The sequence below is a fragment of the Chenopodium quinoa genome, unplaced genomic scaffold (assembly GCF_001683475.1).
Source record: "Chenopodium quinoa cultivar QQ74 unplaced genomic scaffold, ASM168347v1, whole genome shotgun sequence".
Lineage (NCBI taxonomy): Eukaryota > Viridiplantae > Streptophyta > Magnoliopsida > Caryophyllales > Amaranthaceae > Chenopodium > Chenopodium quinoa.
The window spans coordinates 619419-632790 of record NW_018742467.1 but is presented as its reverse complement, the minus strand read 5'-3'; the positions used below and the strand labels follow the sequence as shown (position 1 = coordinate 632790).

Sequence of the window (13372 nt, the reverse complement as noted above, 5' to 3'; positions counted from 1 at the left end):
AAGGGAGTAATACAAGCAATTATCTTTAATTTTGTAAGTAAGAACATTATATAAATCAAATAATTCATATGATATAAAATATGATATAAGTAAATGAAATATTTCATAAAGTTAAAGTATAATAGCTAAAAGTAAACAAACAAAACTTAATTTCTGTAGTACAATTACTGATAGTAAATGTAAAAATATCACAATAATAAAAATAATAAAAAAAATATTTGTTCATTAAATCTTGATCTTGATCTTCCAAAACATCTTCTAATTTCCAAGTATTAAAATAACTGCACAAAAATAAACATCAGTTATTTGTCATAAATTAAAGTAAATAAAATAGAATGTAAAGTAAATAAATTAACACTTAAAGTAAATAAAAAAAGGTAAAGAGGTAAAATATCAAATAAAAAAAATACAAAGTATAATAACACCTGCACAAAATAAAAAGTAAATGAAGTTACTGTTAAAGTAAATATGTAGAAGTTTAAAGTAAATAGAACACACTTAAGAGTAAAATACCTGAAAGACTATTTGTTTGGACAGTTTCTACTGTCATGGGAAACACCAGATTGCCCACAAGCTCTATAAATTCTGCCTTTTTTAGATTTTTCTTCAGTAGCTATCTCTTTTGCACTCTTCAACCTCTTTGAACTTCTGGCAGAACCCTTATTAAGACACTGATTTGGAGGCAAGACATTTACATCAACTTCATTTGACCCAACCAAAACCTGAATATCGGCATCTTTCACCTCTTTTGAGCTAAGTGCATTTTCAGGATTATTCTTTGATATCATCTGCTCCTCAAATGAAGATAATGTCCTAATAAGCTCAGATAAATCATCCTCAGATTGATCAGTTAAATTCACACAACTGAAAATCTTGGACCATAAATCACTGACCAATTGCTTCTTCTTATCATACTTAGAAGCATCATCCAGAGCAACATCTATGACAGAAGCTTTCTTCAGAACATCTTTTCTCCAACGATTCAAGATATAAGCATCAGGAATTTCTCGTATACACTTGCCTTTCATAACAAACAAAATGTGTCTACATAAAACACCTTGACTCTCAAACATTCTACAAGTACAACTTGACTCATATGTTTCCAAGTCAAAATTTACATCAAAATTTTTCCTTTTCTCATGATCAACAATAAAAGAAAACTCCACACCATCTCCATACAGAGAACTACAACTTTCAACACCACATGAAAAACAGGGGCCCTGACATTCTTCTTGAAAATCATAAAATATGGAACGAGTATAAACAACAGCAGCATGCTTTTCCAAGTGTAAATTAGTAACCAATTGAGGCTCAAGTTTATTAAGCCTGTACAACTCATCCTGTTCATGCCTTTGAGCATCAAGAGCAGTTTCATAACGGATAAAGAATTCAACACAGGTCACATGAAGGTTTGTAAAATTACAAAAGAAATTGTTTTCACCTTCAGACCTAGATGTAGAACACAGTAACCCACCCATAAATAGGTCCCTAAAATATGCAAGAATCCAAAGATGTTTAATCTTGAACATGTATGCAAACCACTCATGATCAACAAGGTTAAGCTCCTCCATAACACTATTCCAGCCATCAACAAATACATGAGGATCAATCTCTCTATCCCAAACTACTGCACTTAGCTTTTTTAGGAAATCAGTTTCATTACAAAAAGCAGTTCCAACCTTTTCAGGTACCTTCCTCATTATGTGCCACATACATAGCCTATGTTTAGTCTTGGTAAAAACCTTTTCTAAGGAAATACCCATTGCAAGATCTTGATCAATGATAATACAAAAGGGTTCTCTTCCCATACACTTCAAAAAAGTTTCAAATAGCCACACAAAAGAATCTATGTCTTCTTTAGATAATAGAGCAACACAAAATGTAACACATCTCTTGTGATTATCAACACCAGTAAAAGGACAGAAAACCAATGAATATTTATTTGTATCATAGGTAGAATCAAAAGATAAAGAGTCCCCAAATAATTGATAATCTCTTCTACCAATAGCATCAGCCCAAAAGACACGGGTCAAATGCCTACTTTCATCAACAGTAATCAAAATAATAACCCCCTTTACTGGTTTTCACTTTTTGTTCAAGGTTTTGAATAAACATTGCACCATCAGCATTAGAGATATAAACTTTCAAGTCCCTAGAAAAATTTTTGAAATCATTTTTACTGCCCCTGACATTTTGAAACCCACCACAAAGTTCTTTCATGATCCTATAAGACATAACAACCCCTATATTTAACTTTGAGTTGTCAAAAATAAACTTCTTATGAGCAAAATTTAAACCAACTTCATGTTTAGTAACCTGCCTAGTAATAGGTGTAGAAAAAGGGTGAGAATGATATTCATAAAAACAATACACCATATACTTCCCACCAGTACAAAACCTAAATTTTATCTTAGCAGAACAACCAACTCTCTTCACAGTCTTTCTCTTTAAACAAGCACCTTCAACTTGTTTACCGGGTTTCTTGTTATTTGTCACATACCCTTCTTTGCTACATAATAAATATTTAATTATAGTAACTCCTTTACCAGTAGGATCATTCTTATTCTTTTGTGATTTAGTAGTACTAGAACGGACTTTAAATCCACACTCATTAGCATATTTGTAATAAAAGGGAATACCATCTTGAAGGGTATCAAATATAATTCCAACAAAAGGTTTATTTTCAGAAGAACATGGCATTTACTCTTTATCACCCCCAGAATTATAATATATTTTAGGAAGCAAAGGGTGAGTGGGTGTTTTAAAAATTCTTACATTGTTATCTTCAGTAGTGACAGAAGAAGAACAATGTTCTATGCTTTCAGACATGTTCCTGAAAAGTAAATGAATAGAAGGAAAAAGTAAATAAACAATAAATAAAAGTAAATAAAATATAACTAAAAGTAAACAATATTTTTAAAAAGTATGCTCTACGCTTTCAGACATGTTCCTGAAAAGTAAATGTATAGAAGGAAAAAGTAAATAAACAGTAAATAAAAGTAAATAAATTATAACTAAAAGTAAACAATATTTGTAAAAAATATACTAATAAAAACTACTAGAGATATACTAAAAAGTAGATGACTCAAAGCATAAAGTAAATAAAAAAAATTAAAAAACTTGAAGAAACTAGAAAACATGAAGTTATAAGAATTAAGTAAAACTAATAATGAGAAGTTAATGACTGAATGCAAAAAGTAAATTTAAAACAACAATAAATTATACTACTAGATTAATAACAACAAGCAATATAGCAACTATATGCAGAAAACAATTACATTGAATCCGTAAGTGTAAAACCATAAAATAGGAATTAAAAACCAATATCATAAAAATAAAACCCAAAATCAAACAATAAATTCTATAGAATAATTCAAAGAACAATTAATAAGCAAAAATTAAGAAAAATTACAATAAAAACCCTAAATCGAAAAACTCAGCTCAAAATAAACAATGAAATCAAAATAAACAAACAAAATACAAATATAATTAAAAAATTACCTCAATGAATGAAAAAAACTGAAGAATACAATGTAATAAAAGATCAAAATCGAAAAATCTGGGAAAAAAAATTCGCAAAGCCGAAGAACTCAAATCCATGGTGGAAAAATAGATGTTAGAGAGAGAAAATGAGGACGCGTAGAGAGAGAAAATGAATGGAAGAGAGAGAGAAAGAAAGAAAGGAGGTCATTCATTTTGGAAAAATTACCAAAATGCCATTACTGAAATGAAAAACGCGGGTAGGATGTCAGCCATTGGATCAAGGACGATCAACGCACCAGATTAGTTCCTATTCTATGCTTAGGTTCTCACATGATCCCATTTCTATATATATATATATATATATGTATATATATATATATGTATATATATATATGTATATATATATATATATATACATATATATACATATATGTATATAGATATACATATATGTATATATATAACCAAGTTATAATGAGAACCAAGACTATAATAAGAACTAGGAATGTAATATATATATATATATATATATATATATATATATACATATATATATATATATCTTTAATCACCCTACATCCGACGGCTCACTTAAAAATTCGCAAAATTACAAAAATGTCATTAATGACACGGGAAGCATTTTGATTGTCCGATTAACATGATCTAAGGGCCTAGAATAGTTCCTAGTTCTTATTATAGTCTTGGTTCTCATTATAACTTGGTTATATATATATATATAAGCGTTCCTAATACAAAATATGTACCATGTGGCACCCTTCACAAGGTTTGAACACAAGACCAATAACAAATAAATTAATGGTCTTACCGCTTTTGCTATCTTTTAGTTATGCTTCATGTTCAATCATAACACACTAATTACTTTAATTTGTACAAAACATCAATTTGTGTAAGAATGTTAGTTTAGTTTCATTACTTATGATTGTTCACTTATTATGTAGTTTATGACTTTATAGCTCAAATAATATGTTTTGATATTCAAATTAATTTTCGGTGCATCGTCCAAACCATACACTAGTTGTTTTATTTTAATTAAAAAGTAAATTCAACATATTAGTTAGTAAAAGTCTTCGATTTGGGGGTTATAATTAAAAATTGAGGATCAAATCTCGTTTACTTCATTATCGTTTATAACTCTTCAAACTAAATAATACTTTTTAATAAAACGATTTAAAAATTTTAAATTACTTTAGACATCTAAAGTAGAGAACTGTAGCACTAAAAGTTGAGATGAATGTGCTTAATAGCACCGAAGAGCCAAAATAATTTGTTATTTAAATATTAAGGTTTGCGGAGTATGTGACATTTGCCATACTTCCCAAACCTTAAGGACATCTAAGGTAGAGGAATGTGACATAAAGACATTATTGTAATTTGCCACGATTATTTTTGTATCTCATGTGGCGCATGGACATCTCAATTATTTTTGAATAGACAAAAAGCCAAGTCTGCTACCTTTTTTATTTTTCATGTTTGAAATAAGTGGTGTGATGATTTACATCCTATTTCTTTTAATAAATTAACAAGTATTGCAATTGTACTTTTTAGGAATTAAACAAAAAGTAGTAGTTGGTAGTTCACTTATATGATGTAGATCACTGATGATGATATAGAATATAAAGGGTATTATAAGGTTTAAGGATAACATACAATATTTATAAACTTAATTGTTTACATAAAATGATCTGTTTAAACATGATTATCTTGTTTAACTCTGTGTTAGTTGGAGTTTGCCAAATGCAAAGATTCTTTTTTTTTCTTTGTCAACGAGCTAGGCTGGACGTGGGTGAATGATCATCAACTTATTTCCTAATCAATCATGTACTCATGAAAAAACTCTGTCTTTCTCTCGATCATATACTCCATGTATCTCACTGTCTTGCATAATTGCCAGAGTTTAACGGACTATTTGGTAGGCGGTAATAATAAATACGGTAGATGATATAAAAATGAATCTATGTTGTATGCAACTATATATGTTACATATGTGAGAGTGATGGATAGCTCAAGTGGTTAGAGCTTCCCTCCCGATTCCAGGAGATCCTGGGATCGATTCTCACCCCCGCCCTTGTGGCTCTCTAAACACCAAAATATATATATATATATATATATATATATATATGTTACATATGTATGGATAAATTGAGACTCATAGTAATGCTATTTCACATCAAGTATTGTATTTTCTTCTTTAGTTTTCATCTTTGTTTATTAATTTTACAGTAGTCGTCCTTAAAATAACTATCACTATACTCAATTTTGATTGACTAATTTTTAATTGTTTTTTCTATTGGACAAACTTATAAAACTGAATTTTCTTTTATAAAAATTCACTTTTTTGTTGGTCAATTTTATAAAACTGAAGAACAAATTAATAAGTTTGTTGGTCAAAATGAAAAAAAAAAAAAAAGAAAAAGAATTTTAATGAAGAATAATCATTTTTACTAAGTTTGGAAAAAAAAATCAAAAATCAGTTAATCAAAATTGAGTATAGTGTAGTCATTTTAAGGATGACTACTATAGAATTTGTTTTATTCGAAGAAAAATGTAAATTTAATTCGGGGATGATGAGAGGACATTACCATGGACATTATGATAGTAATTTCTAAAGCGCACGCTTTTCATTCTCATTGTCATTATTTATTATTCACTACCAAATGGTTATAAGATAGTAATGATCTATCCTATATTTGGGATCTGATTTCCAAAATTTGGTTAAGCTATATAACACTATTTTCCCTCTTGAATATTCAACATTTGTCCAATTTGTAAACTTCTTCAATGAATTTACCAATATTCCGAATATTAAGGTCCTAATCACTTCACCTTAAAAAAAATATTAAGTAAAAACATTTTTAGTTTAGCAAAAATAATTTCAATTTAGTAAAATTAATTATAGTTTAGTAAAAATCAGTAACTTTAAATAAGATATATAAAAGAGAATCACTAAAAATAATTTTAGTTTAGTAAAAATATATGCAATTCAGTAAGATTAATTTCAGTTTAGCAAAAATATTTTCAATTTAGCAAAATTAAGATGTAATGAATGGTGGCCTAAACAAGTTTACCAAGATCCTGCATAATGTAACATTGCACTTATGTAAAAGAGAAATATACTCTGGCATCCTTGACAAGTTAGAGTATCATCAAGTTTGAGAGAAGACTTATCTAACCTTTTGTTTAATTTTTCTTCCAATAAAAAATTTAAGATTTAGAGTAAGAAAAACAACTAAACAATAAGAAGTGACTAGAGTTTGGATTGATAAAATTTACCAGTTAAGTTAAAAGTGGGTATCCTGTTATAGCAATGGTGCGTTTTGTGTGTACTTTTGTTTAAAATCTTTTAATTACTCAAATGATGTACATGCTAATATGCTATGAAAGGGAAATCTTTATCCTCTCATTTGAAATGAATTATTGCAAATTGTACAAAAATGGCTTGTATTTTGTAAGAAACTTTGTGCGTTGTTAGACACAATTTAATGAAGTTGAGTATTCAATGTACGTGCTAAGAAAATAAATTGGATTGTACTATTAGCTATGAAAGTTACAGTTACGTAATATACATGAGAAGCTAATGGTTGTGCACATGTTTAAAGTTTATTGTTGGATGTTAAGTGAGTGAGCAATTGAGCATGGCTCTAGCATGGACGATGAGCCGAAGATGAGAGATCTCAACCATCACGTGTTTGCGCCAATTATGGAAAGAAGAGTGAATGATAGTTGGTTTACTTGGTTGTGATAAAAGATAGTTTCTGACAAAATTTTCATACATATTCTGAATATATTAACATTAAATTAAGTATTTAGTTAGTAAGAGTTTTTTTAGTTATTAAGAGTTTTTTTTTTTTAGTTATTATTATTTTTGGTGTTTGAAGAGTTATAAGGGCAGATAATCAAAATCGATCCCAAATCTATATATACTATACTAAAATAAGGTACACTAGCTTCATGGTTGCCACGTGTCCCTGGTTTTTTTTTTTGTTTTTTTTTTAATTTTATAAAATGTATAATTGTGAAAGATCTTGTTATTAAAGATATTTCGAGATTATATCTTGGCTTTCTTAATATTGTATCTAAATTAATATTATTCATTGATTTTCAGTGTATATTTAGTCCATATCATTTGACTTTAGATTGCTTAATTCAAGGAGAGTATATTTTGTTATTTTGTACTCCGTACATTATATTTTAGGTTTCCTTATTAGCACACGTATCTCTATATTCCGTAGATTAACACTCAAATATACTAATGTGTATAAATTATATATCTTATTTAAAAAATATAATATAGAGTACTACCTCCACTTTGTTAAGTATTACATTAAAACGATCTTTAATTCACTATTTTGACCATTAATTTTTATTTTTTATAGATATAATTGTGCATTAATTTAAATTATACAAAGTTGTTACATTGAAAAGTTATAACAATTTTAATCTAATAAGATCAAACTTGATAATAATGTGCTTTATAGCTTATATATAAACAATAATTAATATTGTTTCTCAATTAATATTATTCATGGATTTTCAACATATATTTAGTTCATATCATTTGACTTTAGATTGCTTAATTCAAGAAGAGTATATTTTGTAGCTTATATATAAACAATTAGACATGTTGTAAATCGTAAATAGCTTATAATATGTAGATTGTGTGTTTTCTCTAGAAAATAAATGTAAATTGTGATACAATTATCATGACTTTACTAATTTTAATTTCTACTACATGATTTTAGGTATATCATACTTAATTTTTTGAAAAATTATGCATGCAATATATAATTCATTTGCTATAATATTTTGAACTCTGAACTCCTAGCCGCGAAATTTCTGAATTATTATAACAAGTTTTAAAATTTTTGCTACACTTATAAACAAATCATTTATTCGACAACTAAAGTCACAACACACTCATGCATAACATCTAAAAAATGTAAAAAAGTTGGTTGATATATAATTCTCTATAAACTATTATTCTCATGTTTAAATACGGAGTTCGACACTAATTTTTACTCCATTCTTCCTATTATAACTGACATGTTAGACTTTTTTTTTCACTATCTATAATTTTAATATTGATTGTAGTTTATTTATTTATTTATTTTATAAATGTAATAAATTCATATTTTATCGTTTTAAGTTGTTAAATATATATTGATGTAAGGTTTTATGATTAAAAAAATAATTATTTTTATTGATATTTAATTACATAAAAACTAAGTCAAACTATTGCATCGATAGTAAGCAAAGTTTGATTGTGTTAGTTATTCATCAATGTGGGCAGCCACTATAAGGTTACTGTAGACACCTAATTGTGTCTTCCCAAAATCGAACCCAGTGATGAATACTTTTCACGTCACTTGATTATCGAACGTAGTGAAAGTGTGAAAAGTATTGTGATGTGGCCGTTTTAATAAAAAAAATATTTCTTTATGTTTTCAAAAATCTACTCTATTTATAATAATTTTCATCCCAATTTAGCTTGGTCCATGAAAAGGGTCCAATAATAGTGTAGTTGGGTCGAGCTCGCAAAAAGCTTTCCAATGATATATTATAAGCCCAATTCCAATAAATTATGAGGAAGTTATGGTCAAATACTGAATTGGGTCTGAAATGGTTTTATGGCCCAATGATCTAGTGGAGAGCCCATTAATTATTATTCCTAAAATTATTAGAATTGATTCTAATCTTCTAGAATAGTTTAGAAGGTTATTTTGAGTTCTAATAGAGTTAGGATTGATAATTATATTTTTAGAAAAATAATGAAGTTGATTTGAAATAAAACAAGTGTTTTATCATGATAAAATCTAATTTTAAATTGATAAAAACGGAGTTTAATTGCTTGATTATATTAAGAAGAGGATTCCGTACAAAAGCGCGTTTTATCTTTTAATCAGCGCCAAACGACAGAGCCTGTCACCATGCGTGATGCTTGTCGTTTCGCGCTGGGCTCTGTCGCTGGCGGCAGGAGCTAGTTTTATTCCGATTAAATTCTGATTCTATTATATTGTTTCCGGACTATTTTCTTTATAAATAGGGTCGTATTTCCCCCTTTTTTAACAAACAAGCTTGATCATCATCAATCATCTCCCTTCTCTCTCTAAGCTAGAGCTTATTCTCACTCTATTCTTTTTCTAAGCCTATCCCTTTTCAAAATACACAATACCTCATTCACAAGACTAAGACACACCTAGCCAAGTTCGAAGTTGCCTCTTCCCTCAACGTGAAAGGTTGATAATTTCTAAGGGTTTCATCCTAAATCCTATTTCAATTCTTTAATTAGATTTATTATTTATTATTATCCTTAAAGTTACTAACGTGTGTATTTTGTTATTAGAAAGAGATACGAGGCATCAAAGTAAGTAATTTAATTACTTTCTTATTCTTTTGATAGAGAAATCATGCTTTGATAATTCCTAGTATCATGTTAGGATGCTTTTATTGCATCCTAGTATCATGTTTAGGTTGCTTCCTATTTCTTTTATCATATTAGGGCTAAAACTTTGATCTTTATTGTTTAGTTACATGCTAGGGTTTGTTATTAATCTTGTTAGTATCATGTGTAGGATCTTGCTAATATTTTTATGCTTTATTGAGATTATTATGATGATGATTGTTGTTATTATGTTTCTTGATATTGCTATTGTTATTGCTTGATAACGCTATCTCTTGCAGGATTAAAGGGAATTTGTGTTTGTAATCATGCTTAATAAGATAATTAATAATTTTGTTAAGGCTAATGTGATTTTAATTCAAGTGATCGCCAATAATAGATTTATTTGTGCATTAATACTCAACCAACATAGATTAAACAGGTTTAATATTAATATATTGATTGTATGTTAGTCAAAAAGCGCACATGAATATGAGAAGAATAAAGTAGAGGTCTATTTTTAGGGCAGGTTCAATCTCTTTTAGGTTGGATTTGTACCTTCATCCCCGAATATCCAGTCATGGTTCCAGACCACTATGGATTTAGCGATCTCATGGATCGTGAAGGGGTGTAACCTTCACCTTGTGAACGGTTTACAAGTTCCTAAAGCATGTTGGCGACTCTTTTACTCTAGCTTCCTTCCCTTTGGACGCCACCATGCTTAAGTGTATGATCACAGTGGGGCTCAAGTGTGGGATGCTTGAAATGTTCCCTACAGCTACTCAGTTAGTATTATAAGAGTCACTCAATTAGTGATATAGGGATTTTTTTTTTTAGTTTGAAGAAAATATAGGGCTTACTTATTAATAAGGGTTATAATGGTTACAATGTAAGCGTTGTAGGGGTTACTTTATTTGTTAATTATTTAAGAGTTACTCAATATGTATAATAAGGGACTACTCTATTTTGTTAGTAAGATAGGGGTTAACTTGTCGGTGTCATAGGCGTTACTATTTTTTTACAAGTGGCCACACGGTGTGCCAGTCGCATAGAAAACGTGTTGTATATTTTGCATATGTCGTCACGAGTGATATGTAAGAGTAATTTGCATGCATTTTTTTTACTTTTCTTATATCTGTGTAGATGTAATTTTGTTTTCACTATTATATACTTGTATGTGCGATAAAAATATAAAATGATTACATATAATAATAATAATAATAATAATAATAATAAATAATAATAATAATAATAATAATAATAATAATAATAATAATAATAATAACCCTCGTAACCGTCACGTCGGTGTCTTTCCTCCAGATATTGGTCGTCCTGTGCATGGTGTTAAGTTGCTGGGTGGTCCTGTCAGTGCTGATTCCTCTTTCCGTGCTGAGCTTGTTTCGCAGAGAGTGTCGAAGACCATTGTGCTTATGGATGCTGTTGCTAAGCTCGATGATCCCCAATGCAAGTTGTTGCTTCTTCGCGAGTGTACTGGGGTTTCAAAACTCTACTATTCTATGCGCACTTGTCGTCCTCATCTTTTTGAAACGACACAGGTTTCATTTGATGTGGCCCTTCGAGCTTCTTTGGAGCGCATTGTAACTGCTTTGGGGCCTGGTTTTGGTGATTGGCAATGGCGACTTGCCACCTTACCTTTTTCTTATGGTGGTTTGGGTGTCTATTCGGCGGGTGATGTTCGGCATTATGCTTTCCTTGCGTCGCGTCTCCAGTATTTTGGTCTTTAGGCTATACTTCTTCGCGATTCTGGTATTGTTTGTCTGGGACCGACCTTTGATAGTGCCCTAAGTCTTTTTAACAGGATTGTGGAGACTGACCTTTTGAGTAACCCTAGTGAGATCGCTGCCCCCAGACTCATGAAAAAATTGGTAGATATATATTTCACGAAGATCACTGTATTTGCGGATTCCACTTTCTCCTTATCTCCGTGTCAGGTTGCCTAATGGAAGTCCCAGCAGGGGGATCACTCTTCGGCCTGATTGCGGACAGTCCTAATATTGGGTTTGGGACAGACTATGAATGGTAAGACTTACCGTAGTGTTCTTTGCTATCGATTTGGTGTTCCTTTGTTCTTCGTTTCAACACCGTGTTCTGCTTGCTTAAGGGTTTTTAATGGAGATATTTATGGGGATCATGCAGTGTCTTGTGCTGGGATGGTAGGTATTAAGCATCGGCACAACGTTGTTCGTGACACCCTTGTTGATATTTGTTTTCGGTCCGGCAATTCTACTCAAAAGGAGGTTAACGTTGGGTTAACTGGTGGGAATGACGGGGCGCTACGACCAGCAGATGTGTTGCTTTATTCCTGGGATAGAGGTCGTGATGTATGTGTCGACTTGACGGGGTCTTCACCTTTGACACAATTGGGGTTGTCTAACTTCGTTCCTGGTCCTGTTGCGTCGACGACAACTCAGCGGAAGCAGGACAAATATGGGGCACGTTGCAGGGCTATTAGCTATGGATTTCTTCCTTTCTCCTTTTCTTCGTTAGGGGAATTAGATAAGGATGCTATGACGTTCCTGAAACGAGTTCAGGCATTCGCTAAGACGCAGGATATTGGTGCTCGTGCAGCTTCTCACATCTTCAGTAGGATCGGGTTCGCTATAGCTAGAGGGGTAGGGGTAGGGGCCCAGATAGTATCTCGGCTCTCTACCAATTTTTTGTAAATTGATTGAATTTGTAGGTTTTCATTTTGATGATGATAATAATAATAATAATAATAATAATATAAAAAATCCAACTAATCAAACAATTAATGGCAAGCCTACGCATCCTTCTAAGGTCGTATATAGCTAAAGGTTACAATTTTTGGAAAAAAAAAGATACGAGGAAGATGTAAATTTTGTGTGGTGATACTAAAGTAGTGGCTTTTTTTATTTTTAGACGTGTAAATTTTTGGATGTGGAAGATGCAATATGTAAGTGGTGATGAGGTTGATTCATCAAGTGATTAAATTTAGTAGGTGATGAGACAAAATAATTTCATTTTTTTTTATCCTCCACGAGTGAAAGAAAAATATGAGAAGTAATATTTACATACATAATAAAAATACAATAATTTTTTGGTGCAGCAGGCCACACCGTGTGGTAGGGGTTATAGAGTTATTTTGTTAGAGGTTACCCGAGTTATTCAGTAAGGGATTACTCGAGTTACTCGGTCAAGGCTTACTCGAGAGGTTCACTCGATCTAGGGTTACTTGAGGGGTTATTCGGTCAAGGGTTACTCGAGGGGTTACTCGATCATGAGTTACTCGAGTTACTTGGTCAGAGGTTACTCAAGTTACTAGGTCAGGACTATTTAAAGAGTTCGGTTAGGGGTTACAGACTCGAGTAATTCGGTCAAGGGTTGTTTAAGGAGTTAAGGGTTACTGGAGGGGTTACTCGAGGGGTTCGATCATGGATTACTCGAGGGGTTACTCGATCAGGGGTTACTCGATTAGGAGTAACTCAAGTAACCCCTGACCGAATAACTAAA

General features: G+C 30.9%; 1 protein-coding gene across 1 annotated transcript; it reads right to left on the bottom strand.

Annotated features, from left to right (window-relative positions):
* Positions 1-521: 521 nt before the first annotated feature.
* On the bottom strand, positions 522-1700 carry LOC110719021 (protein FAR-RED IMPAIRED RESPONSE 1-like). The gene has a single exon (XM_021897935.1). The coding sequence runs from the start codon at positions 1698-1700 to the stop codon at positions 522-524; it is 1179 nt and encodes a 392-aa protein (XP_021753627.1).
* Between the last annotated feature and the right edge of the window lie 11672 nt (positions 1701-13372).